The 24,605-nt window shown below is 40.3% G+C and overlaps 1 protein-coding gene across 6 annotated transcripts in view; it reads left to right on the forward strand.

Moving 5' to 3' along the window:
* The first annotated feature begins 581 nt into the window (after positions 1–581).
* PREX2 (phosphatidylinositol-3,4,5-trisphosphate dependent Rac exchange factor 2) overlaps positions 582–24,605 on the forward strand; it is a 285,788-nt gene continuing 261,764 nt past the window's right edge. For all 6 annotated transcript variants that reach the window (XR_004680417.1, XM_035011286.1, XM_035011287.1 and 3 more), the window contains exon 1: positions 582–912. Coding sequence is in view for 5 of the 6 variants with exons in the window: in XM_035011286.1 (XP_034867177.1) it covers positions 772–912 (141 nt within the window). In the remaining variant the exon portion in view is untranslated. The remainder of the gene's footprint in view (positions 913–24,605) is intronic.

Genomic DNA, 24,605 nt, shown 5'->3' on the forward strand with positions numbered 1-24,605 from the left:
CCCAAGTGCAGGCAGGAGGGTATCTGCCCTGTGAATTATTCTCGGTTGGGGGCTTTTAAAAGCAAACCTATTTTGTGCCTAAACAAAACCAAAAATCAATGTGTTTCTTTTCAAAGGCGGGAGGGTCAATACCATGGTTGTTTTGTTCCCATCCAGTTATGTAACCGTGGGGACTTGTTTCTTTGCTCTCAGGATTTGTACAAAACACATTAAAGCTTAACAATAGGCGGGAGTCATAGGAGCAACCCCCGAGCTGTGTCTTGGAGTACGTCCTCCTAGGTTTGGGAACCTCCAATTAGTTCCATCTCAAGTGCTGACTCCGTGTGTGTGCGTGTGTGTGTGTGTGTGTGTTTAGTTAGCTGGCACGCAACACACTTCCCCAGGGTTGTTTCCTTTTTCCTGAGACTTGGCGAAGGGTAAAGGGTCGGAGTCACATGGATACAAAGCATTTGATTAATGTCCAAGTCACCGCTGTGGCTGCCGGAGCCGCCTCCCCTCCAGCCCGGGCCGCGTGAGGCCGCAGCCGCGGGGCTGGGCGTGCAGGTCCCGGGCCGGGGCCCCCTCTCTCGGGAGTTGCCTCCTCCCGCCGGAGTCCCAACGGGCGCGCTCTCCTCTCCCACCACCCCGGCCCCTCCCCAGCATGTAAAGTCGCCCGTACCTCCTCAGACTTCCCGGAGGCAGCAACTTTCCTTTCTGGCCGGCGCGGGGCCGGGCACCAGTGGGCGCGCGGGGTAGCGCGCAGCACAGCAGCCCCGCGTCCCGCCGCCCACCATGAGCGACGAGAACCGCGGGGACGGCCGCGCCGAGAGCGCCAAGGACTTGGAGAAACAGCTTCGCCTGCGCGTGTGCGTGCTCAGCGAGCTCCAGAAGACCGAGCGGGACTATGTGGGCACGCTGGAGTTCCTGGTGTCGGTGAGTGTGTCCCCGCGCGGCGACGCAGGAGGCGGCGGGCGGCGCGGGGCGCGGATCCCAGAGAGGCCGCGGGAAGCGCGCGCCGCATTGTCTGCGGGGGAACGGGGCACCGGGCCCGGCATCGCGGGACCACGAACCCGCCCGCGGATGCTGTGCTCGCCGGCGCGTGGACCTCCGGCGGGATTGTTTCGCGCCTGGACACGCAATGAGTTTGCCAGGGCCTTGGAGATCTGCGGGTTTGAAAAGTTAGCTCCAGTGGGAGAAGGCTCTTGTCCAGGGAATCCCTGCTACCCCATCTTTCCTCACTCTTTACCCCTGTCCCTGGCCTGCTCGGTTGCACTGTGTCATTTTTTTTCTTCTCTTCCCCCACCTGGGATTTTGTTTTAAGACTTTGGCTTGGGGATTAAAGTCAGTCTGCTACACTCAGGTACATTTAGTTTAAAAAAAACAAAAAACAACAAACCTTGATTCTTTTGGAGCTTGACTTCATTATTCAGATTAGATGGCAGCGAAGTCCCTTTAGTTATAATAATCTTAGAAACATATGATTCTGGTGGGGGGTACAGAAAGAGCAGAGGGGTTATGATCTCTAACAGCTGTTGGATATTAAAGCCACATGTGGTGCTCACCCTGTTCTAGCCCTACAGTCTCCTACTCCCATCCCCCATCCCGGGTTTAAATTTGCTCTCCACTCAGCTCCTGGGTTCCCTGTTCACACTGAGCCCAGGAGAGCGGTATAATAAAACTAGTGTCAAACAACTTCAAGATTTCATAGAAAGAACTGGCAGGAACTCCGTTTCAAAGTTTCAGCTTGACGCATTGGAAGCCTGCTCTGGAAGCGTTTCATTCATTTTAGAGCCAGAAGGGGCAAAATTGAGTGAAAGAAACTTCTGAGACATCACTCAAAAGTTGAATTTTTTCTACTCACTGTTGAAAGACAAAGACTTTGAGCATTGGCTTCTCTCCACCCAGATGCATGGGAGAGCATCATTTAAAGACTGAGGAGCTTTTAGCCTTTGCAATCTAACTCACATTTTCAAACCTGCTCCTTCCACCTCTCTGTTGCATGCCCCGGTGGTCCAAAGGGAAATGTTTCAAAGGCCAAACTTCCTGCTCAGTGTTCTGTAAGATGTAAACTTTCTGCTTATAATTATGGTAGAGGAATTTACTTCTTTGCTATGGCAAGGAGAGAACAGTGTTTCAAGGGATGTAAGATGCACAGGTTGAATTCTGGTTGACTTCTCAAATTAAAATCAGTATATTTGAGCCCCTGGGGCCACATTCTTTGGAAATGTTTGGATATTTGAGAATATATGGGTAATTGGTGATAAATTGGATTGTTGTACACTTCCATGCAGCAATCTCAAAAAAGCATGTTTTTAAGGAGATTTGACTTTTTTTTACAAAGTTATTACAATATTATTGACTATATTCTCTATGTTGTACTTTTCCATGACTTTTTTTTTATAATTAGAAGTGTGTACCTCTTAATCCTCTTCACCTGTTTCACTTATCCCCCCACCCCCCTCCCCTCTGGCAACTACTGGTTTGTTCTCTGTATTTATGACTCTGATTCTCTTTTTGTTGTTGTTTGTTTGCTTGCTTGTTTTGTTTTTTGTTTTTTTTTTAGATTCTACTGTAAATGAAATTATATGTTATTTGTCTTTCTGTCTGACTTATGTCACTTGGCATAATACTGTCTAGGTCTGTGCTGTCACAAATGGCCAGATTTAATTCTTTTTTATGGCTGAATAATATTCCATTGTGTATTCCATATTCTATTCCATACCACATCTTCTAGATCAATTCATCTATAGATGGACACTTAAGTTGCTTCCATATCTTACATATTGGAAATAACGCTGCAACAAACATAGGTGTACATATGTTTTTTTGAATTGGTGTTTTCATTTTCCTCAGGCAAATGCCCAGAACTGGACTTATGGCTCATATGATACTTCTATTTTTAGTATTTGAGGAACTTCCATACTGTTATCCATAGGGGCCGCACCATTTTACATTCCTGCCAACAGTGTGCGAGGATTTCCTTTCCTCCGTGTCTTTGCCAACACTTGTTATTTCTTGTCTTTTTGATACCAGCCGTTCTGACTGGTGTGAGGTGGAGATTTGACTTTTAATAGCTTCAGATTTGCCTTTCATGAAACTTCATTGGTGACAAAGTCCTTTGAGTTTTGAAAAATCTGAGTCACTTCTTAAACTGCTTTAGTTACTCCTTTCTGGAGGTATATGAAAAAAGTACTGGGCAGAGTCCTAATTTATAGAACTAAAGGGCTAACCTAACCTACATTAAAAACCAATTTGTTGATCTTTATTTAATGTATGAGTTTTTCCTCTAATATTGCACCTGATTATTAAAATTGAAAAATTATTGCTATATAAATTGTGGGAGGGGATGCCTGGGTGGCTCAGTTGGTTAAGCGTCTGCCTTCAGCTCAGGTCATGATCCCAGGGTCCTGGGATCGAGTCCCACATTGGGCTCTTTGCTTAGCAGGGAGCCTACTTCTCGCACTGCCTGCCGCTCCCCCTGCTTGTGCTCTCTCTGACAAATAAATAAATAAAATCTTAAAAATAAAGAAAAAAAAAATTGTGGGAGGTATAAAATAAATTATACGTACCTATTTATAAGTAGTTCACTTAATGATTTCATTCTTTTTATCTCATTCAGAAATTACGGACTCTTCCACTTGTATTTTTCTTTGTCCATTATTTTGTGCATGTACATCCAGTATTTATGCACATACATGTTCACACGCACACACACACAAACACACTAATTAGCCTATCATCCTAAACAAAAGTTTACCCTGACTTCTTTTTAGTCACAATCATTCAAAGCCTCAGATCTACTTGTAATACACTTTTAGATTTTCTTTTTTGAGTATTTATTTTTGATTATTGTTTATAGCAACACTGAATACCCATGTATATTACTTGATCACCTTCCGTTGATGTAGTCAATCTAGTTTTAACTTTAGCCTAAGCCAATAATGTACCAAGCTTTAAAAATATTCAAACTCTTTGGCCTGGCAATTCCTTTTCTAGGAGTCCATCCTGAAGGACTGATAAGAAATGCAGACAAATGATTAAAGTTATTTTTACAAAAATTAGCACTACTTTTAAATAAGTGGTACATTTGTTGTAAAAAATTTGATAGTGTATTTCTAAGTCAAATGTGAATATTTGTTAGATTAGTCATTGTTTTAGATTTCTGTCATTGTTTCAGCCATTAACATGCATGGAGGGTAACTCTTATCTTTATTATGAAGCGATAGAAAACGTATTTTTCGTTTTACCAAGAATGTATTTTTTACTTACAAGCCCATAAATAATCAAAAAAATGGTATTTTTTCTCTTGATTAAATGATCATATGACCTGAAGGCGAAAACTTTTTTCACTAAGATGTTTTATACTTCTTCTTTTTCTTTTAAAGATTTTTAAAAATTTATTTATTTGAGAGAGAGAAAGAGCAAGTGAGCAAGAGCCAGGGGAGGGGCAGAGGGAGAGGGAGAAGAAGCAGACTCCCTGCTGAGGGGAGCTGACTGGGGCTTGATTCTAGGACTCTGAGATCAGGACCCTGAGTGGAAGTCAGATGCTTAACGGATGGAACCACCCAGGTGCCCCTAAGATCTTTTATACTTCTGATTCCTTTCTGTTCTCATTTCCAACCCTTTCATTTTTCAAGGAGAGAACAACTTTCCCCATTCCCACCCCACAGATAGCTGTTATTTAGAGTGTCTCACTCTTCCTGTGGGATCTCTGGCTTCTTCTTTTGTTTCTCACTAGCCCTTCTATCCTTTTTTTTTTTTTTTTTAAGATTTTATTTATTTGACAGAGAGATAGCGAGAGCAGGAACACAAGCAGGGGGAGTGGGAGAGGGAGAAGCAGGCTTCCCGCCGAGCAGGGAGCCCGATGTGGGGCTCGATCCCAGGACCCCGGGATCATGACCTGAGCCGAAGGCGGACGCTTAATGACTGAGCCATCCAGGTGCCCCCTTCTATCCTTTTGTATTCCCACTGGGCTTTCAGGGCTCTATTCCTTCAAGAGACTTCATAATGCTGTCCTCTTCCTCCCCTTCCAGGCTACAGTGCTCACTGCTTTGTACCCACTCTTCCCTGTAGTTTCTTCTTCCCTAGCACCAAAGGAAGCTTATACATGTATAGCTTTGGTCTCATTCTACTAGAATGTAAGCTTCTTGAGTACAGGCCCATATTTTACTTGTCTGTTTTTCCCCAGAATTTTTTACAGTGCTTGTGAAATTGTAGGTACACAGTAAATGCTTACTAAATGACTGAATGATCCAACTGACCCATCCTCTAACCTCCTACCCCATTTTTTTTTTTTTTAAGAGAGGGCAGGAGAGGGGCAGAGGGAGGAGAGAGAATCCTAAGCAGGCTCCACACCCAATGTGGAGCCCGATGCGGGGCTTGATCTCACAACCCTGAGATCATGACCTGAGCTGAAATCAAGAGTCTGACCTTTAACTGACTGAGCCACGCAGATGCCCCAACTCCAACCCCATTCTTAAGGACAATTCCTTAAAATTCTCAGTTTTGTTTTTCTTCCATTTGGTTTGTATAGAGAGTGAAAGTTATTTAAATATCACTCAGGCACATATGAATTTATGTAACAAGAAGTTTTTTTTTTAATTTAAAAAAAAATTTTTTATTATGTTATGTTAATCATACATTACATAATTAGTTTTTGATGTAGTGTTCCATGATTCATTGTTTGCATGTAACACCCAATGCTCCATTCAGTATGTGACCTCTTTAATACCCATCACCAGGCTAACCCATCCCCCCACCATCCTCCCCTCTAGAACCCTCAGTTTGTTTCTCAGAGTCCACCGTCTCTCATGGTTCGTCTCTCCCTCCGATTTCCCCCCCTTCATTTTTCCCTTCCTGCTATCTTATTTTTTTTTTTTTTAACATATAATGTATTATTTGTTTCAGAGGTACAGGTCTGTGATTCAACAGTCTTATACAATTCACAGCGCTGTAACAAGAAGTTTTAAATTAAACATGTAGTACCTGCATTTAAAACAGAAACAGTATTTAAATCAGGCATTGTGGTATTAAAGACTTTGTAACACACTGTTATTTCAAGCCATTGTATTCTAAATTTCTAAATTTGATCATCATGGGTAGGTTATAGTATCTGGATTAGTTATTTTTTAGGTCATAGATAAAATGTAGAGAGTGACCAAATTTGCTTGAATGCATGTTCTTGTTTTGTTTGGGAGATGGAATTTTGTGCTTTATTAGATTTACTCAAACACATTTTTTCTAAAGAAATGATTTTATGGACCTAATACCCAGTATTTAATGTTCCAAGTCTGGACAGTAGTGTGTTGCAATTGGTTCCTGTTTGCCACCCAGTCATAGGGCATACCAAGATCAGGATGGCTTCCCAGACCCATTTATGAGGGCAGAGCAGGGCCAGCTTCATGGGTATGCGTGCTGTGCAGTTTGCACTGAGCTTCATGCTCCGAAGGACCTGGGACTTGGTTTAATGCTCTGCTAGCACCATCTTGAAATTTGTACTAATTTTATCTTTGAACTTGTGTTTTACAAGTGAAGTCCATTGGGACAGTAGAGTGTGAGCAGAGCAGACACATGAAAGAAAGAGAAAAGCTTTATATTTCAGTACCTTTAATAGCACATTTTCCCCCCACTTTTTGAGCAAAAGGCCTCACACTTTTATTTTGCACTGGGCCTGGAAAATCATGTAGCCACATTTCACTATGGCATTGTGGCAGGATGGCTATATACATTTTTGTCTAAACTGGGACACTTCTGAGGGTGAAAGGGAGGGCTGTTAATAATTACACTGGGAAACAGATGTAACCTGGGATTGTTCCTGGCAAATCAGAATGCGCTGTTCTTCCACATTGTGGGCACCTGAAGACAAAGACTGAGCTACGTGTCTTGTCATAAACGAAAGTTTTGAAATTTGTTACCTGTCTAGGTGTTGACCTCAGATAGCCCAGAATCTGAGTCCTGTCTCTTTTTTACTAGGTAACTTTGGACACATTCCTAAACTTTTCAAGCCCCATTTTCTTCATCTGTAAAATGGGGAAACAGTAGCATTTCTCAAGGTTGCTGTAAGGATGAGATGATGGATGCTTTGGGCTCTGCCCAGTCCCTGACTCACAGGAGGGCCTTTTTATAGTTACTGTTGTTTCTTCTGCTGCTGCAGTTGTTACACAGAACTACACATACTGGTCAGCCTTAGTGTCTAATTTTTGCCTCTCTGATATTCTTCTCTACACTTTCTGTCTCTGAGTCTCTTCTTTACTTCTTCCCCTGGTGTTTCCCTTCTGTTCATGCAGGCCTTCTTCTCATGATATTCTTATTTTTTTTAAGATTTTATTTATTTATTTGTCAGAGAGAGAGAGAGAGCACAAGCAGGGGGAGCAGCAGGCAGAGGGAGAAGCAGACTCCCTACCGAGCAGGGAGCCCAACGCGGGACTCAATCCCAAGACCCTGGGATCATGACCTGAGCCGAAGGCACATGCTTAACCGACTGAGCCACCCAGGCGCCCCCCGATATTCTTATAAATACTCAGTTGACTTAAGACTGTGAGGACACTTTGCAGTCTATAAAACAACAACCATAGTTAGTATGGTGTTTTACAGTTTACAGTGAACAATGGCATATTTATTATTTGATTTGGCTTAATATATGTGTTCCTTAGCTCTTTCAAATGGTGCTCCTTAGAGTTCCAGGGTTCTGTAGTTTGGCTTCAGGGACCCTCACAGAGGGCGAGGGGGAACTGAATTGTATGGCCTCAGGCTGTCCACTCAACCTCTCGTAGCATAGCCTCACCTTCTTCTGATTTATGCCTTTGCTAAAGCGGTTAGAAAGACCACTTACCTAGAGAGTAAACTCCAAGAGAATGGGGTGGTGCATTTATCTCCTGGGTACAATTTTCTTGGCCTGAGTACAGTGCTGCGTAAATAGCATGTGTACAGGGAAGCAAACAAATAAAACAAAAGCAAACACACAGTTTGAATGAGTCCAAAAGCAACTTCTTTCAGTCACGATCTAACTTTTTCCAGGCAAAGATAAATTGATTCAACACATTATGCTTAGGTTTATGTTACACCGGCTGAATTGTGTGACTGTCAAATTCATATGCTGCCGTCCTAACCCTCGGTATACAAATAATTACAACGCCATGTGGGACAGGCAGTGATGGAGTAATAAGTGAAGTTTCATGGAGGCATCAAGGGACCCCTTTAGTCTGGGGTCAAGGGACGTTTTGGGAAAGAGGTGATGGATAGCTTCTGAAGGATGAGGAGGAATATGCCAGACTGGGAAGACAACTATCAGTCTGGAAGGAGCAGCATGTTCCATGTGACCTTCCTTTGGCATTTGGGGGTGCTGGCATGATGTTGCTTAGGGGATGCTGAAAATGGAGATTGAAAAGTTCTATATGCTTTTTGGATATTTTTGGGTATTGGTGGGAGATGAAGTCAGTTCAGTCCAGTTTGAGAAGGATTCGATTTTTAAGAATTCTTTTTTTCTAATTTTTTTTCTTTTAAAGATTTTGTTTATTTATTTGAGAGAGAGAGAGGGAGAGAGAACATGAGCAGGGGGAGGGACAGAGGGAGAAGCAGACTCCCCACTCAGCATGAGCTGAGCTGAAGGCAGAGGCTTAACTGACTGAGCCACCTATTTTTAAGAATTCTGGCTTTAACTAAAAGTAGTGGGAAACCAATTGTTAGGGGGCACCTACTGTCTTACTAGTAATAAACAAGTTTGAGACCTCCAAAGTTGGCACTGGAAAGGGCTATCTTGTGGGATAAAGTTGCCAGGCCAAGATTTCCTGAATCTCTGTCTCTAAATTTCACCTTGGGATTCCTTCTCCTTGTTCCCTTGTGTCTTCCACCTTGCTGGTCCTCAGCAATCCATACAAGCACACAGAGAAGACCTCTCCTTGCTTCTCTTAATCTGGGACAGGTTATAATCTTCGAAACATTATTCTTGACTAAGGAAGAACACAGGCCAGTAATCCTAGAAACAACATGAAACACAAATGTAATCTAATTTGTATAATACAGATTTCTGCTCCTACCAAAGTGATCTTTCTCTCAGGGCCTGGAGACTCTGATCTATTTTTATCCTAAGCCCTAAGATAGCTCCAGACTGACCCCCACACTGGGCACTACTCCTGGGCTGACTTGGGAGAGTACTTTGTTTTCTAGCCATTAGCTTGAACATGTATACCTGAGGATGGCATCAGGATGCTGCCCTTAAGATGTCTTGACTCTTATAGTGAATATAGCCTAGTTCGTTCATAATTCTGATTTTTGGAGTATTAATCATTATGGCCAAAGCCTACTCACTACACAGAGGGATGTATGTATCTTTAGTCTTATGGTTTCATCTGCATAATTATACCTTATTATAATGCCATTAATATAAGAATAGTATCTACTGAGATTAGCTTTGTTTCTCAGCAAGAGAATTCTGTCAATGGGATTGAGGAATAAAGACTGGAGTCTAGTTACCCATTGGGAGTTTCTGCCATTGCATCGGTCCAGGTAAGAAATGTGGAATGCTTGATTTCAGATAGAAGCAATGAAGAAGATAAACAAAACAAAACAGAATAAAAACCAAACCAAACCACAAACAGGCAAACAAGCACCCAACAACTATGAGACATTCTTGGGTGGAATTTTTGGTATTTGTGTTTGTTTGGAAGTGGAGGTTTCTGTAGAAGGGAGAACATAGTGTGGAACTTCAGCCCGTAGTTTGAAGACAAAATGGATAGTGTAACTGAGAAGTGGAATAAAAGGGACAGAATAGCATTGGGAGGAGGAGAAAAGTGAATTTGGTTGTGGACCTCCTGGGCTACAAATTCTGCTGCTTTGTGAAGATAAAAGTATGAAAGTTAAGAAAGAATTTGGGGCAAAAATTAAAGATCTAGAAACTAACATCATATTTGTTCAAGTCATCAGGGGGATGAGATGCCATAAGGGGAATAACTTGAGGGAAAAAGCCGTACAAACCAAGGGTAGGACGTTGGAAAGCCAGCGTTTAAAGGATAGAGGAAGAAGTAGAGTGCGTTGGTGACTCAGATTGAGCCATCAAACCTTGAAGCAAAGAACCAGGAGAGAGTGATCTCTTGAAATCCAAGGAAGGACCTAGTACCCAGAAGAAAGTTTTCTTTAAAGTGTCAGAACTTTTCGGGGTGCCTGGGTGGCTCAGTTGTTAAGTGTCTGCCTTTGGCTCAGGTCATGATCCCAGTGGGATCGAGCCCCGCATCGGGCTCCCGCCTCAGCAGGAAGCCTGCTTCTCCCTCTCCCTCTCCCCCTGCTTGTGTTCCCTCTCTCGCTGTCTCTCTCTCTGTCAAATAAATAAGTAAAATCTTTAAAAAAATAAAAAATAAACTGTCAGAACTTTTGAGAAGTCCGTGGTGGGGAGACTGAAGAGGCCTGTGGATTTGACGATTAGCCTGTCATTGGGCTTTAAGTTCAGGAGTGTGTGTGAGCAGAAGCCTGACTGAGAATAAGCTGAGACCCCAGTGGAAGCTGAGGGGTGAAGACCAGTGGAAAAACCATTCAGAGACTTTGGTGGTAAACGCAAGGGGAGAAGTAGGTTAGTAACAGAAGCTGGTGATCTTGTCCAGGGATGTTTGAGGAAGGTGAGTACAGCCAAGGGAAGGAGACAAGAGAAAAGGAGCTAAAGCAGCTACAATACAGCATGGTGGAAGCACAGAGCATCTTCGTGTAAACCATGGCAGGAACCTCCATGTCACCGGGATAAAAGGAAGATACTTGGCAAGGTTTGCTGCCATGAAACACCCACATTGTTGCAGACTCCCACTCCAAGAATGAGCTGGCTGTCTCTCGGATATTTTTAAAATTCTGCTTCTTCTCTAGTCTAGCGCATGAGGAACTGCTGGGATGGCCTTTGTACCTCCTTGTGAACACTCACCAGCGGCCCTGCCACGCTGGGACAGTGGGGTGAAGTGCATGGTACAGAGCATGGGTTTAGGGAATCTGATGACCTGGGTTAAAGTTCTGGCACTGAAACTTACAAACAGTGTGTAACTTAGGGCAAATTACATAGCCTCTTTATGCTCAGTTTCACATTTGGAAAACACATTCAATAATATCTCACAGGCTGACCTCAAGTTCAAATCAGCTTCTGTAGGTAGAGTCCCGATAGGTAGTAAGCCTCTCCTCTCTTTTTCCTTTCTCCTCCTGCCTCACAGAGTCTGGGCCACCTAGCCTGCTTCTGAGCCCTTTGTCTTCCAGCCTGGAAGCATACTGGAGGCTTTAATAGATAAAGAAAAGTCCTGAGGAGGCCAGAGGGGCCTTCAGGAATGCAGGGGAGGTGTGGTCTTAGAGGGGGAGAGAGGGGGTGGTAAGGGTGTGGGAGATGGGGGTGGGGGGGTGAGCTGTGGAGGGTGGGGAGTCATTTTCCTCTGGGAGGGGCAAAAGATGCAGTGCCCAGGGTTATTTTAGAGGAGAGGGGAGTTGGAGATTTATACCTGATGACCTCTATTTCTCCATGAAATTGAACTATTGTTTTCTTTGTGTTCTGTTTTGTTGTTGTTGTTGTTGTTTGTTTTTGCTGAGAGTAAGGAGCTATAAAGACAGTGGTAAAGATTTGGAACATACACTTTCAAGAATAGTAAGGGGAATTGAACTCAGGTATCTGAGGTTGGATGTTTGTCTTTGTGTAATTGTTCTTTTATTTATTTTTAAAGATTTTATTTATTTATTTGAAAGGGGGGGAGAGAGAGTGTACAAGCGGAGGGGGGAGAGACAGTGTTCTGTTGAGTGCTCTTTTACTATATACCTGGTTTATACCTTAATTCCAAATAAAATTGTTACGTTTGTTTTGAGTGCAATTAGTTTGACCTAAAAATAGTGTTTTGTTTACATGGATTCTTTAAAAATCTTACTTAAAATATTTACTTTTCATAATAGATGAATTTTTATTCTCAATGTTTAAAATTGCATTAGCTATATTAAAACCAAGATTTCTTTGACTTATATTATTTTTGCCTCAAACAATAACAAATTCAGGATAAACACCCCTCAGTAAGGGTTTCTTTGCTTAAAAGTATGGTTGGGTCACTTTTTGAATGGTATTGAGTATATTCATTCAAATCCTGGTACATCTTATCAAAACTTTTTTTCTAATTTTCTAATTTTTCTAATTTTTTCTCATGAACAATCATTGAATTTTATCCAAGAATTCAATGATTGTAATTTTAAGAAAATTGGTATGTTAAGTTGAGGTTACGGTTTTCAAACATTTCTAGTTAGTATAGATGACTTCAGACTTCGATTCCTTGAATAAATTTGTGGTATTCTAGCCTTGCCATATAGCTAAGCATACTGTACAAAAAAGGACCTGTGTTGTTGGAGAATAGCTAAGCCAAGGACATTATGTTCTGTCATCAATGTGAAATGAATATTTTCCATTAAAAGGCAAGCCCTTCACTTGAAAAGGTTAAATGGTATAATACTTAAGAAATGACGGCAGCTGGTTAAATTTAGAATACTGATATAAAAATATTCTCTGGGTTAATAGCAAAAATACAGTAATATAGAATATGAAAGAGTAAACATTTTTGTTTATTTTAAAACTTTGTTTCTCTGGGAGAGTCACCTAAGAGTTGATGTTTGTGTTTGACTTTGCTTTTTGTTAGTTTTGTTATTTTAATTATCTATTTAAGTTGTCTCCTTGCCAGTAGAAGAGGCTTTATAGATGGTGACACATTTTCAGTGATTGTGTAAGAAATGCTGATGTTTTCCTTTGATGCCTTGTAATGCTTCAGCTTGGCCTTGCTTTCATGCTCCTTTGGTTTCTAGTTTTTTTCTTATTTGACACTATTGCCCCAAAGAAAGAAATCTTAGGATTCCAGAAATAACATCTCCCGTTCCAAAGTTTTATTTCTGTCAGTAGCACTTGGGGAAGAGTTATGGAAAGACATTATGTCACCTAGATGTTAGTCCCATACCCGCATATTCCAAGATTGCTTTAATAATTCATTATTTCCCCCAGGCTGAAATTATGGAAGGAAAGGGGATTTTCATTTTTTACACTGTATATCTATGTGTTGGACTTTGAATAACTTTAATATATTTTTATATGTTATATAGAAATATTTTTGTATTCATATATTTATTCTACAATTTTTACATATTCTAGACACAACTTTATCCCAATTTTTCTTGTACCTCTTGAATAATGAGACGTCTGGCAGAGACTTCTAATTGCTCCCAATGTCCAATATTCTTTTCTTCCATAGTGATGAAAGTTTTAGCTCAGGACATGATTGTCTAACTTAAGACTACATTTCCCAGCCTCCCTTGCAGCTAAGTGTGGGCATATGAGTAGGTTCTGGGCAGTGGGATGTGAGCAGAAGTGGCATGGGTAACTACCAAGGTGTACCTTTATAATGAAGGAGTATGCACTCTCTCCCTTCTCCCTGGCGGGTGTGAGGATGTGATGATAGGAAATGAGGCAGCCATTTTGGACCATGAAATGGAAGTCACATGTCGAGGATAACAGAACAACGAAATAGAAAGAGTCCATTTCTTTATTAAAGCAGTCTAACTGGTATCCTATCAAAAATGGGCCTGTAAAAATAAATCAGTATTTACTTAACTCTGTCTTAACATCATCTTTTTTGACATTTTACGTTGTGTTTCCAATTTTTCACTGATTTATGCAAATTATTAATGAATTGGCAAACTTTGATGTATTTTTCTGCCTTTGTCTTAACTGAGTAATCCTAATGTTTTAAATTTATTTCTAGCTTTTCTTTAATGAAAGCTCACCAGTGATTTCTCTGGATTACGCTAAAACTACACTCTCTTTTGCTATTGGTAAACTTTCTTTTTTTTTTTTTTGTTAGAAAAATAATGGTATTATTTTCAACCTATACTTCTATATTTTTTTCTGAAGACCAGAATTTGTGTGTTTATTATGTATATTTATAAGAATATTTGTTCAGCTGTTTTCACTGAAGTTAAGCAACAGTAGTTTAAACAACACGGATTGTTTGTGACTTTGAAAGCCATATGTAATCAATATGGCTTTTTTTTGTATTCTGTCTTGGAGCTCTGGTTATTTAATTTTTCAATTTGATTGCCTAATAGTATTTCAGAGGAGTAAGCAGCTCAGCTCTATCAGGTCATTTAGTCTCCTGTTCCTTCTATCTTATTGCTCCACCATCCCTTAGGACCAATTAAATCAATTTCTGTAGGAGAGAGAGCCAGCCATCAGTATTTTATATAGTTTCTCCAGGTGGTTCCAATGTGCAGAAGGTTGGGGAACCAATACACTGGGGTTTTCTTGTCCATATGGTTGAGGCTGGCTTACAGACCCCTTTCGCATTCCAGCTGTAAGGGGACAGAGACAAATTCCTACACATCACTTTCACTCTCATCCTCTTGGCCAGAACGTCCTAACATGGCTGAACCAGCTGCAAGGGAGACTGGAAATGTGCTATCTAGTTGGGCAGCCATGTGTACTGTTGAAACTTGGGGAGTTCTGCACTAAAATAAAGAAGTGGAAAATAAATATTGAGGAGCAAGGTGTAATTTCTGCCACACTTTAGGCTCCAGTGATACTTTAGGCTTGATTCTCAGAAAATCATTTATATTAATTCTTAGATTCCTTTACTGTAAGAACCTATTCTATTTAACATATAATTTGAATTATTTCCCCCTAAAATAATATATTCTTGTCCACGTAGAAATCTATCTAATATTTATCTATCTCTCCACGTATGTTTGTAAGAGCTACCTAAAGGGGTTTTTTTTTTTTGGTTTGGTTTTCGTTTTCGCTTTGTTTTTTCCCATTGGCTTTCACTACAGGAAGAGTGAAGAGAGGGATTTGGAGATTTTGTGTAATTAAGCATTTTTTTTTCTGAAATCTCAAACAAATGAAAAACAATCCCAGGAAAATATGGAAATCATTTAATATGTCCTTGTTACATGTTAGGCACTGGATATTCATGTATAACTCACAACTCACAACTCCTTTCAAGGCTTGTATCGTTATAGCAAATACCTGAGTATACTCTGGTAGGTTCCTCAGTGGGGGGCTGGGATTCTGAGTAGATCCATTGTGCAGCTATTCCAAGAGGTTCTGCTGGTGATTCACTGGCCCAGGCATTTCTAGATCGTGGGAGCACCGTGATTAATCAGGACTCAGAAAACCAAGGCAGATGTTGGGATCAGGACGCAGAACTTGTTGACTCCGGAAGTACACAGAAGCTAGAAGTCAGGAAGGAACAGCAGTTCATTTCAGGCAAAGGAACAAGAAGAGCAAAGGAGCAACAAGAAGCTCATGGTCAATCCAAGACAGGAGTCAGAGCCAGGCAAGCACTCAGGAGCCAACGATTACCCAGAAGTCAAGAGTTTCCAGGACAGAAATGAGGAAATGCAATGAATCATTTAAAAATAGACAACCTTAGTTCTACTGTTGGATATCTGTTAGTGTACATCATTGCTAAGAGTAGTTTTAGTTTGGATCATTTTGGATCTCTATATGCTTATTTACTTACTACTTACTTACTGTTGGTTTTATGTGTTAAATATAGCTCATCTCTATCCTTTATATGATTAAATCATATGATATTTGAAGCAAGGATTAAATACACACATGCACACGCACACACAGACACATCTTACACTCTCCAAAATGTATGTACTGTTCTGCATTCAGTGGATAGTGTATAATTTGCATTGGTAGAAAACATTGACGTAATTTAAGCACAAATGAAGTGAACTGTAGTTCAAATGATTGTTATTCCCGGGAGTGCTCTCTTTGCCACTACTGCTTCTTTTGATGGGATAGATGAGGGAGAGTAACAGGCATTCTGGTAGTCCCAGAATGATGTCTGATAAATAAGCCATGTTTTAGAGGCAGAGCCATTTTTGTTGGCTTCTAGCAAGGACAGTTGGCACAGCTGTGTCATCTTAGAGCCCAAAAGGGAATCATGCTATGGATAGATGAATGCAGTTTTCAAGTAAAATATGAGAAGTTGATGTTTCTCATGTATATTTTTCAGTGAGCTAATAATTCTCACATATAAATTGTACCTTCTCCGTATGGTGAAATTTTTTGAGGATAGCAAATATTCTTTGGGTTTTAGGGCTATTTTTTTAAAAAATTATTTTATAGTTAAAATTGAGTTAATTATAAGGAATTTAATGAGTTAGATTGTCAGAAAATTTCAAAGTTTAGTTGATAACTTCAGTAGATTGATTCTTAATTTTATACATTCACATTTCTGTAGTTGAGTATTTGGGTCAGATTCAACTTTATGGCATCAGGAAAATGTAAGCAAACTTTAATGAGAGGTCCAGGAAGTCAGCCAGGTTATTTGAATAAAAATCTTAAAAAAGAAAAAGTCTGCTAACTAGATTTAAAGAGAAAAATGTAGCTTTACTATATTGTATTATATATTCTTTCTACAAACCATTTCTTTTCCAGCTTGTCAGAATTAAAGTTCCAATTATTCTGTGATATTCTAGAATTTTCTTTAGTATTTAATTTTTGCCAAGTGAAATCTGCAGTAATTTTGTAGAAAGTAAAGACAGAACTAAACAATCAGTAAACAAAAATTTACCACAGAATGGAATCAGAGTGATTTTTAAATTTATTTCAAAACCAACTTATATGTGAAAAACCTTTTAACACAGGGCAATTTATGTCTCAGGTCAATTAAAAATATACTTCTTATATACTAAGCCTTATGATTTAGTCTCTTCAATAATTATTTTCAAAAACATAAGGTTCAGATATTTTGATTCTTTTTTTTAAGATTTATTTATTTATTTGAGGGAGGGAAAGAGAGAATCTTAAGCAGACTCTCCACTAAGCACGGAGACTGACTCCGGGCTCCATCTCATGACCTGGAGATCACCCCCGAAATAAAGAGTCAGTTGCCTAAGCAACTGAGCCACCCAGGCACCCCCAGATATATTTTTTTAAAGATTTTATTTATCCATTTGAGAGCGAGAGAGAGGGAGAGAGCATGAGTGGGGTGAGGGGCAGAGAGAGAAGCAGACTCCCAGCTGAGCAGGGAGCCCCATGTGGGGCTTGATCCTGGGGCTCTGGGATCATGACCTGAGCCGAAGGCAGACGCATAACCGACTGAGCCACCCAGGAGTCCCAATTTTGATTCTTAATAGTCCAGGGCATTTTAATTGAGCATGTACTATGTGCAAATCACTGTTCTAGGCTGGGAGGATGTATACAGGAATTAAAAAAATCCCTGTTTCATGGAGATCCCTTTCTAAAACAGGAGATAAGGCAAATGAGTAAAATGTTTGGTATATTAGCTAGTTTAAATGGTGAGGAGAATGAGTGAAGCATATGGGAATAAAAATCTGTATGTTTTGACATTTTATATAGGATGAAAAGGCAGAAAGTCACTCCTTTTTGGAAGTCTCTAAGAATATTTTTTATTTTCTTTTTTTACACTCTTACTTTAGTAGGCAGTATCTAAGAGGAAAGTGCTAATCAGGTCTCTTGTTCCGCTCTTCAGTATAATTATAATTTAGAGGTGAAATTAAGCCCAGATATACATTGCTAATAAAAATTATAGAACAGATTAGCAATAGCTTAGTGGCTGTAAGACTTAAGGCTTTAACTAGTCAATTCTTTAGCTGTCATTTTTCAGTATGCTGACTTTAATAGAGTAGGCATATATTTTTTTGGAGGTGCAGCAAACTAAAAATATATGCTACCTCACTCTGTCACTGTTACATGTTTATACCATTGAGGAGGTTATTTTGTAGAGTGTTTGCCAATACGGTTTCAGATCCTGGCAGCTTTGTGTCTAGTGGGAATTGCAGCCAAGGTTAGGATCCATCACTGGTGGGAACCAGCAATCTGAGCAGTGCACCACCTCCAAGAAGCTTCTGCTGGAAATGAAGTGTCCTTCAGCCCTGAGGGGACTAAAGCATTAAACAATGAGGGTGGGGGTGACAGGTTGGGGATCCTGAAGGTGCAGCAGGATCTAAAGCCAGTTTTATAACTGTTACCTTAGATAATCCCAGATGAGTTAAAAGCTAAGGTATGGAATGCTTTCTTATGTTTTATGCATTAAGGTCTCCCAAGAGGAAAAAGGAAGGGTAAGGAGTATACCTTGCAACCCCTCCCCACTCCTTGTTCGGATGGTATCATCTCCCCTACGGCCCTATAGAAATGACTCCCTGGAGAAGTGTGGACAGCTGGATGCAGCCCCTTTGTGTCCTAGAAAGTGTCATTGAGAGCCACAGCCAGAGACTGGTGGGGGGAGGGGAAGGGTCACTTCAGGACTGTGGAAAATACTTCCTTTACCCTCAGCATCCTGGGGCCTTGTTTCTTGCCTTATTGTTAATAGAGTCTGGGAGCTTGGATTCTGGGGCTGAAATTTTTCTCAGTTCTATAAATGATATTTTTTCAGTAGCCTTTTGTGGAGTTTTCATTCTTTAGTTCACTGAATTTGTAGCACAAAGGAAGGGAAAGAGATTTATTACTATCGTCATTACCAACTTCAGAATAGACATTGCTGAATAATGATACTTACATTAGACTTTTAAAAAGTATAACTGAAGGGAAGGGATTCAGCTGGCTGTATTTTTTGATAAGGTTCTGTGCTTTCCTCTTCCGTTTCTCTTTAGAGACCATTCTATGGCTAATACTCATAAAAGTGAAAAGGAAGTGCAAACACAATTACCACAGAAAGTTGAAATCTTTTCCATTCACTTCTTTATGCTATTTGTGACTTGTCTGCCTGTTTTGATTCAAAGTAAGGAAAAACTTGGGATCCTTATCTATCATTATCAGTGGCACTGATTTTGAGTGTGTGGTGTGATTCTGACAAAACTGGCACAAAATCAGCCTCAATGCTAGCAGCCATTGTACCAAACTAACCACAAGAATGTGTACAGAATATACGCAGGGAGCTTTAAAGGCAAGTACATTTGTCTAATGAGATAATGCAAGATACAGTGCAAGGAGGGAAATCGGATATAGAATGAACATCTCGTTAACTGTGTAACAAAATGCGCAGTGCCATCAATAGCTTTTACTTGGGGGCTTTGAGATTTTCTGCCACTCTGCTCCGTTTCTTAGCCCTCATCCAGTCCTGAAGTCCCTGGAGGAGGTGCTGAGTGCTGATGGTGCCCGTTAATCAAGAGTACAGCGCATGTGGGTGGGGTGATCACTGGGAAGCAAGGCTGGGTTTAGGATTTGGTCTAAGATAACATCTGGACATTTCAGAGGTCACAAAGGAGCTGGGGTCAAGGGTTAACACAGCTGAGGTCTGCAGTCTGTGACACAGAGCCAAGGAGCAGCTTGAAGGGGGGATCTCTGCCATCTTTTACACTTGGGAAATGTAGCTCCTGCCAGTTAGCCCCTTCCTGTGCCCTCTGGTCTAGTCATCCCCTCACCCCCTTCACTTTTGGGATCCTCTAGCAGACACAATTTTCCTAGACTGACCAGGTAGCTTTGAGTATGGGCTTTAGGCTTATGATAACTTCTGAGGGATGGATGATCCCATAATAATAAAGATTAGGACCAATATTTATAATCCAAGAAGAGGTAGATTTTGACTGATTTTATTAAACTTATTTCTTTAGATGATTAGAATAATCATTTAAGCCAGTTGGTTCATAGTTACTCTCTTAATGCATATTTTCACCTAGAAAGCTTTACTAATGTTTTATGATTCTTGTATACTTTCGAAGAATATTTATCAGACTCTAGGACCTTCCCTGATAATTCAAGTCTGGTCTTATGTAGAAACTGTGCCATTTGGAAAAGCTTGAAAACTTTCCTGACAACTTGTTTGAAGTTTGCTGTTTATTTTGATCAGCAGGTTCACTTGGCTACCCCTGTGTAAACATTAGAAGGGTCTTCTTTCAGTTCATTTGTGGCCCCAGGTGGACACAGATGAAATGAGTTGCTCCAAACAGAAGGGACAGAGTTAGAGAATCTTTTGCCTATCATCTGAGCCTGCCTTGTCTTAACATCCTATAATTCAGGTTTCTATAGCTTGATTTGTTCTAATTCCTAGGACCTAAAATATTTCTTATCCTTGATTATTTATACTGTTGTTATAATTTGTTTAGAAATTCAGGAAGTATGGAAGAATAGTAAGAGAGAAATCAGTTATCTCCATTTTGGAAAACCAAAGAGCAAAGTGGTTTTGTTTATTAACTCGATGTTATATGTTTGGGTAACATTTGTTGAGAGGTTAAGATCTTTTTCATGGAGTCATAATCTTTAAATTTCATGTAAAACAGTGTAAGGTCCAGATACAAGTTAGTTTTCAAACTGCCACCCCAAACTAAAAACAAAAATGAATAAAAAACCCCCAAACCCAAAACCTCGAATGAGAGCTATTGCTATTTACATGAAGAAATACTGTAATGATCATGAGCCTTTCAACAACATGGGATTAATTATCCCAGTAAAAATAACAATACCCCTAATCTGTTTTCACGCTTCTATGTCTCTGATGGAACCAATTTACAAATAAAGGCTAACATTTTACTTTGCAGTTCTCAGCCCCGCCAATCCCCTGCGGTGATTGGGTTGGGCTGCCAGTTTGGGAAAATACACTAAAAATATTTGGCGTGAAGCGTTCTCACACTAGTAGCTATAAACTCATGTTTTCTGGATCAAGAGGTAATCCTCTTTTGACTTTGGAGTAAGAAAGAAATGTGAAATACATCAAGAGAAGATCATTCTCCTCTTCTGAGATTGATGTCCTACACAAGGCTCTTCAGAGCCTGCTAGACTGGCCTGGAGGGTCAGGACAGAGACCAGTGGTGCAGGGCTCCCTTCCTCCACCTGCTGACCTAGCAGAGTGTGCACTATCTGAAGCATTTATCAGTTATATTCTTACACTAATTTACCTAATGCAAACAGATTCTCCTTCATCTGTCATGCTAATGGCAAAGAGGGAAGGCCTGTGGTTTTTGAGTAGATTATACTTTTGATGGGAATTGGTGGAAAGACCGTCTCATTCTATGATTTTGTTTTTGTAGAACAGTGATTAAAATGGTCTGACCGAAGGGTTGGTGTAGGGGAGTAGTGGGTGGTCAAGGTAGCCCGGGGTCAGATGGTTGAGTGGCCTTGAACGCCAGAGATTAGTTTAGAACTAGTGGTAGACAGTGGAGAGGTAGGGGAGGTTTTTGAGCAGGAGTCACAGAATTGAGCCTTGATTCAGGAAGGGTCATCTGGAAGAAAGGCTTTTAGCAATAGATTGTAAAGAATGGTTCTTTGGGCACAGGTGAGGCTGGAAGAGACCAACCCTTGAAGCCCAACAAATGTCAAAAGATTAAATCAGTGGGGAATATAATGAGGCCCCCACTCCAGACCAGCTTAATTAGAATCTTGGGATGGGGGAGAGAGAGTGGAGAGTCAGGAATTAGTATTTTTAAAAAGCTTCCTAGCTGATTTGAATGTGTAGGTTGGCTGAGAAATACAAGGAAATGAATAAAATGGCATTAACATATATATCAATCAGGGATTGAGATGAATAATGTTTTTCCAATACGCCGCTAAAAAGTTGATCAGTGTGGTTTAAGTTGTGGGCATGCTTTCTTGAAAAGTGAGAGAGCTCTGAGATGACAGAGGCAAACTGAGTGAGTTGAGAACTGGAGTGCATTATGGAGTAGTTTAAAAACCACCACCGGAAAGACGTTATTGCATTGGCCAAAATGATCAGAAATGGGGCAGAGTGATCACAATCATGACCCAGAACAGGCTTTTTCTGCAGTTGAATTTGCTTAGGAATTTTGTTTCTCCCTTTTCATGCTTTGCTCTATTTCTCCAGATATATAAACCTCTGGGGGGAAAAAAGGAGTTTTTTGTTTGTTTATTTGTTAGTACTATGCAGTGGGATAGTTAAATTGGCTACCTGGTATAGTGAGGTCTGACTTCTGGCCCTTCCACTACTTATTAGGAAAAGGGAGAAAGTAACTGATGTGTGCCAACTAACTCCCATATCATGGGAACTTATATACGTTATCATTAACCTGCGCAATAAGTCCTGTGATGTAGGGATCAACCTTCCAGTTTTATAGGAAGTAAAAGGAGGCTCTAGCTTTGGAGAGAGCACACATCTGCTCTTGCTCCCAAGCCTGTGCTATTTCTTATCGCCTGTGCTGCCTCAGCATACATGTGAAACAGTGGAGATAACCCGTGAGTGCAAAGATTAGTATTATTATTGTCATTATCAGGTATTATAGAGATAACCCAGGTGGATGGCTCATTCAAGGTCATGTGAAAGTAAATGACAAAGGAGAAGAGATGCAGAAGAAAGCAGAGTTCTCATTGACCATACCCCAAGAACAGAAAGAAGAGTTAGACTGAAGACACAAGTAAATTCACTTCACTTTCCTCACATTTTCTTTTGAACCCAGCCCTACTGGCTTTTATTTCATCACTCCTCCAAGTACACCTTTGTCCAAGTCACCGGTGGTATCCGTGTTGCTAAATCCAGTGGCCATTGGCCAGTTTCTCAGTCCTGTTTTTGCTTGACCTAAAGGAATGTTGATCTTCTCACTGAAACACTTCCTTCCAGGACAGTATACTCTTCACTTTGCTCCTGCCTCTCTGCTCCACTGTCTCAGTGTCCTTTGCTGGTTGCTCATCTTCTCCATGATATGTTGCTGTTGGAGCCACGTGGTATGTATCCTAGAGACACAGAATTCATCGCCCTGACCACTTTTCTTCTCTACTTACATTTATTCCTTTGGTGGTCACCCTGAACTTCAGTCTTGAATGTCTGTGTCTCTCCATGGATGTCTAATAAGTGTCTCAAACTTAACGTGGCCAAAATCAAACTGCTGATTACCTCCCCTCACCCCATTCCACTTTCTCCCAGCCAAACTTCATCTTTCTGAGATCTTACTCCTGTCAGTAAACAACAACTCAATCTTTTCTCACTGATCACATTTAATAGTGGCAAATCCTTTTAGCTCTATTTTTAAAAAAATATCCAGACTTTACATACATTCATGAGAAAAACCCTCAACAAAGTAGGCTTAGAGGGAACATACCTCAACATAATAAAGGCCATATGTGAAAAACCCACAGCTAACATCATTCTTTTTTTTTTTTTAAAGATTTATTTATTTATTTATTTATTTGAGACAGAGAGAATGAGAGACAGAGAGCATGAGAGGGAGGAGGGTCAGAGGGAGAAGCAGACTCCCTGCCGAGCAGGGAGCCCGATGCGGGACTTGATCCTGGGACTCCAGGATCATGACCTGAGCCGAAGGCAGTCGCTTAACCAACTGAGCCACCCAGGCGCCCAGCTAACATCATTCTTAATGGGGAAAAACTGAGAGCTTTTCCCTTAAGGTCAGGAACAAGACAAGGATGTTCACCTTCACCACTTTTATTCAATATAGTACTGGAAGTCCTAGGCACAGAAATCAGACAACAAAAAAGAAATAAAAGTCATCCAGATTGGTAAGGAAGAAGTGTAACTTTCACTATTTGCAGATGGCATGATATTATATATAGAAAACCCTAAAGACTCCACTGAAAAACTGCTAGAATGGATAAATGAATTCAGTAAAGTTGCAGGATATAAATCAAAGTACAGAAATCTATTGCATTTTTATATACCAATAATGAAGGAACTGAAAGAGAAATTAAGAAAACAATCCCATTTACAATTGCACCAACAAAAATAATAAGGTACCTAGTAATAAACCTAGCCAGAGAGGTGGAAGACCTACACTCTGAAAACTATAAAACATTGATAAAAGAAATTGAAGATGACACAAAGACATGGAAAGACAGTCCATGCTCATGGATTAGAAGAACAAATACTGTTAAAATGTCTATACTACCCAAAGCACTCTACACATATAATGTAATCCCTATCAAAATACCAACAAGTTTTCAGCGAAGTAGAACAAGCAAGTCTAAAATTTTCATGGAACCACAAAAGACTTTGAATAGCCAAAGCAATCATGAAAAAGTGAAACAAAGCTGGAGGTATCATAATTCCAGATTTCAACCTATTTACAAAGCTTATGTCATCAAAACAGTATGGTACTGGCCCAAAAAATAGACAACATAGATCAATGGAACAGAATGGAAAGCCCAGAAATCCTTCTGTGACAAAGGAAGCAACAATATGCAATGGGAAAAAGGCTCTACAACAAATGGTGTTGGGAAAACTGGACGGCTACATGCAAAAGAATGAGATTGGACCACTTTCTTATACCATACCCCAAAATAAACTAAAAATGGAGTAAAGACCTATTTGTGAGATCTGAAACCACAAAAATCCTAAAAGAGAACACAGGCAATAATTGCTCTGACATTGGCCATAGCAACTTTTTTTCTAGATATGTCTCCTGAGGCAAGGGAAGCAAAAGCAAAAATAAACTAGTGGGACTTCCTCAAAATAAAATGCATCTGCACAGCAAAGGAACAATAAAACTAAAAGACAACCTACTGAATGGAAAAGGAACCTACTGAATGGAAAAAGATATTTGCAAATGGCATATCTGATGAAGGCTTAGTATCCAGAATGTATTAAGAACTATACGGCTCAACACCAAAAACCAAATAATCCAATGAGAAATGGGCAGAAGACAGGAACAGGCATTTCTCTAAAGAAGACATCTGAATGGCCAACAGACACATGAAAAGATATTCAACATCCCTC

Source organism: Mirounga leonina, unplaced genomic scaffold (genome assembly GCF_011800145.1).
Source record: "Mirounga leonina isolate KUSES-001 unplaced genomic scaffold, KU_Mleo_1.0 Mir_165, whole genome shotgun sequence".
Taxonomy (NCBI): domain Eukaryota; kingdom Metazoa; phylum Chordata; class Mammalia; order Carnivora; family Phocidae; genus Mirounga; species Mirounga leonina.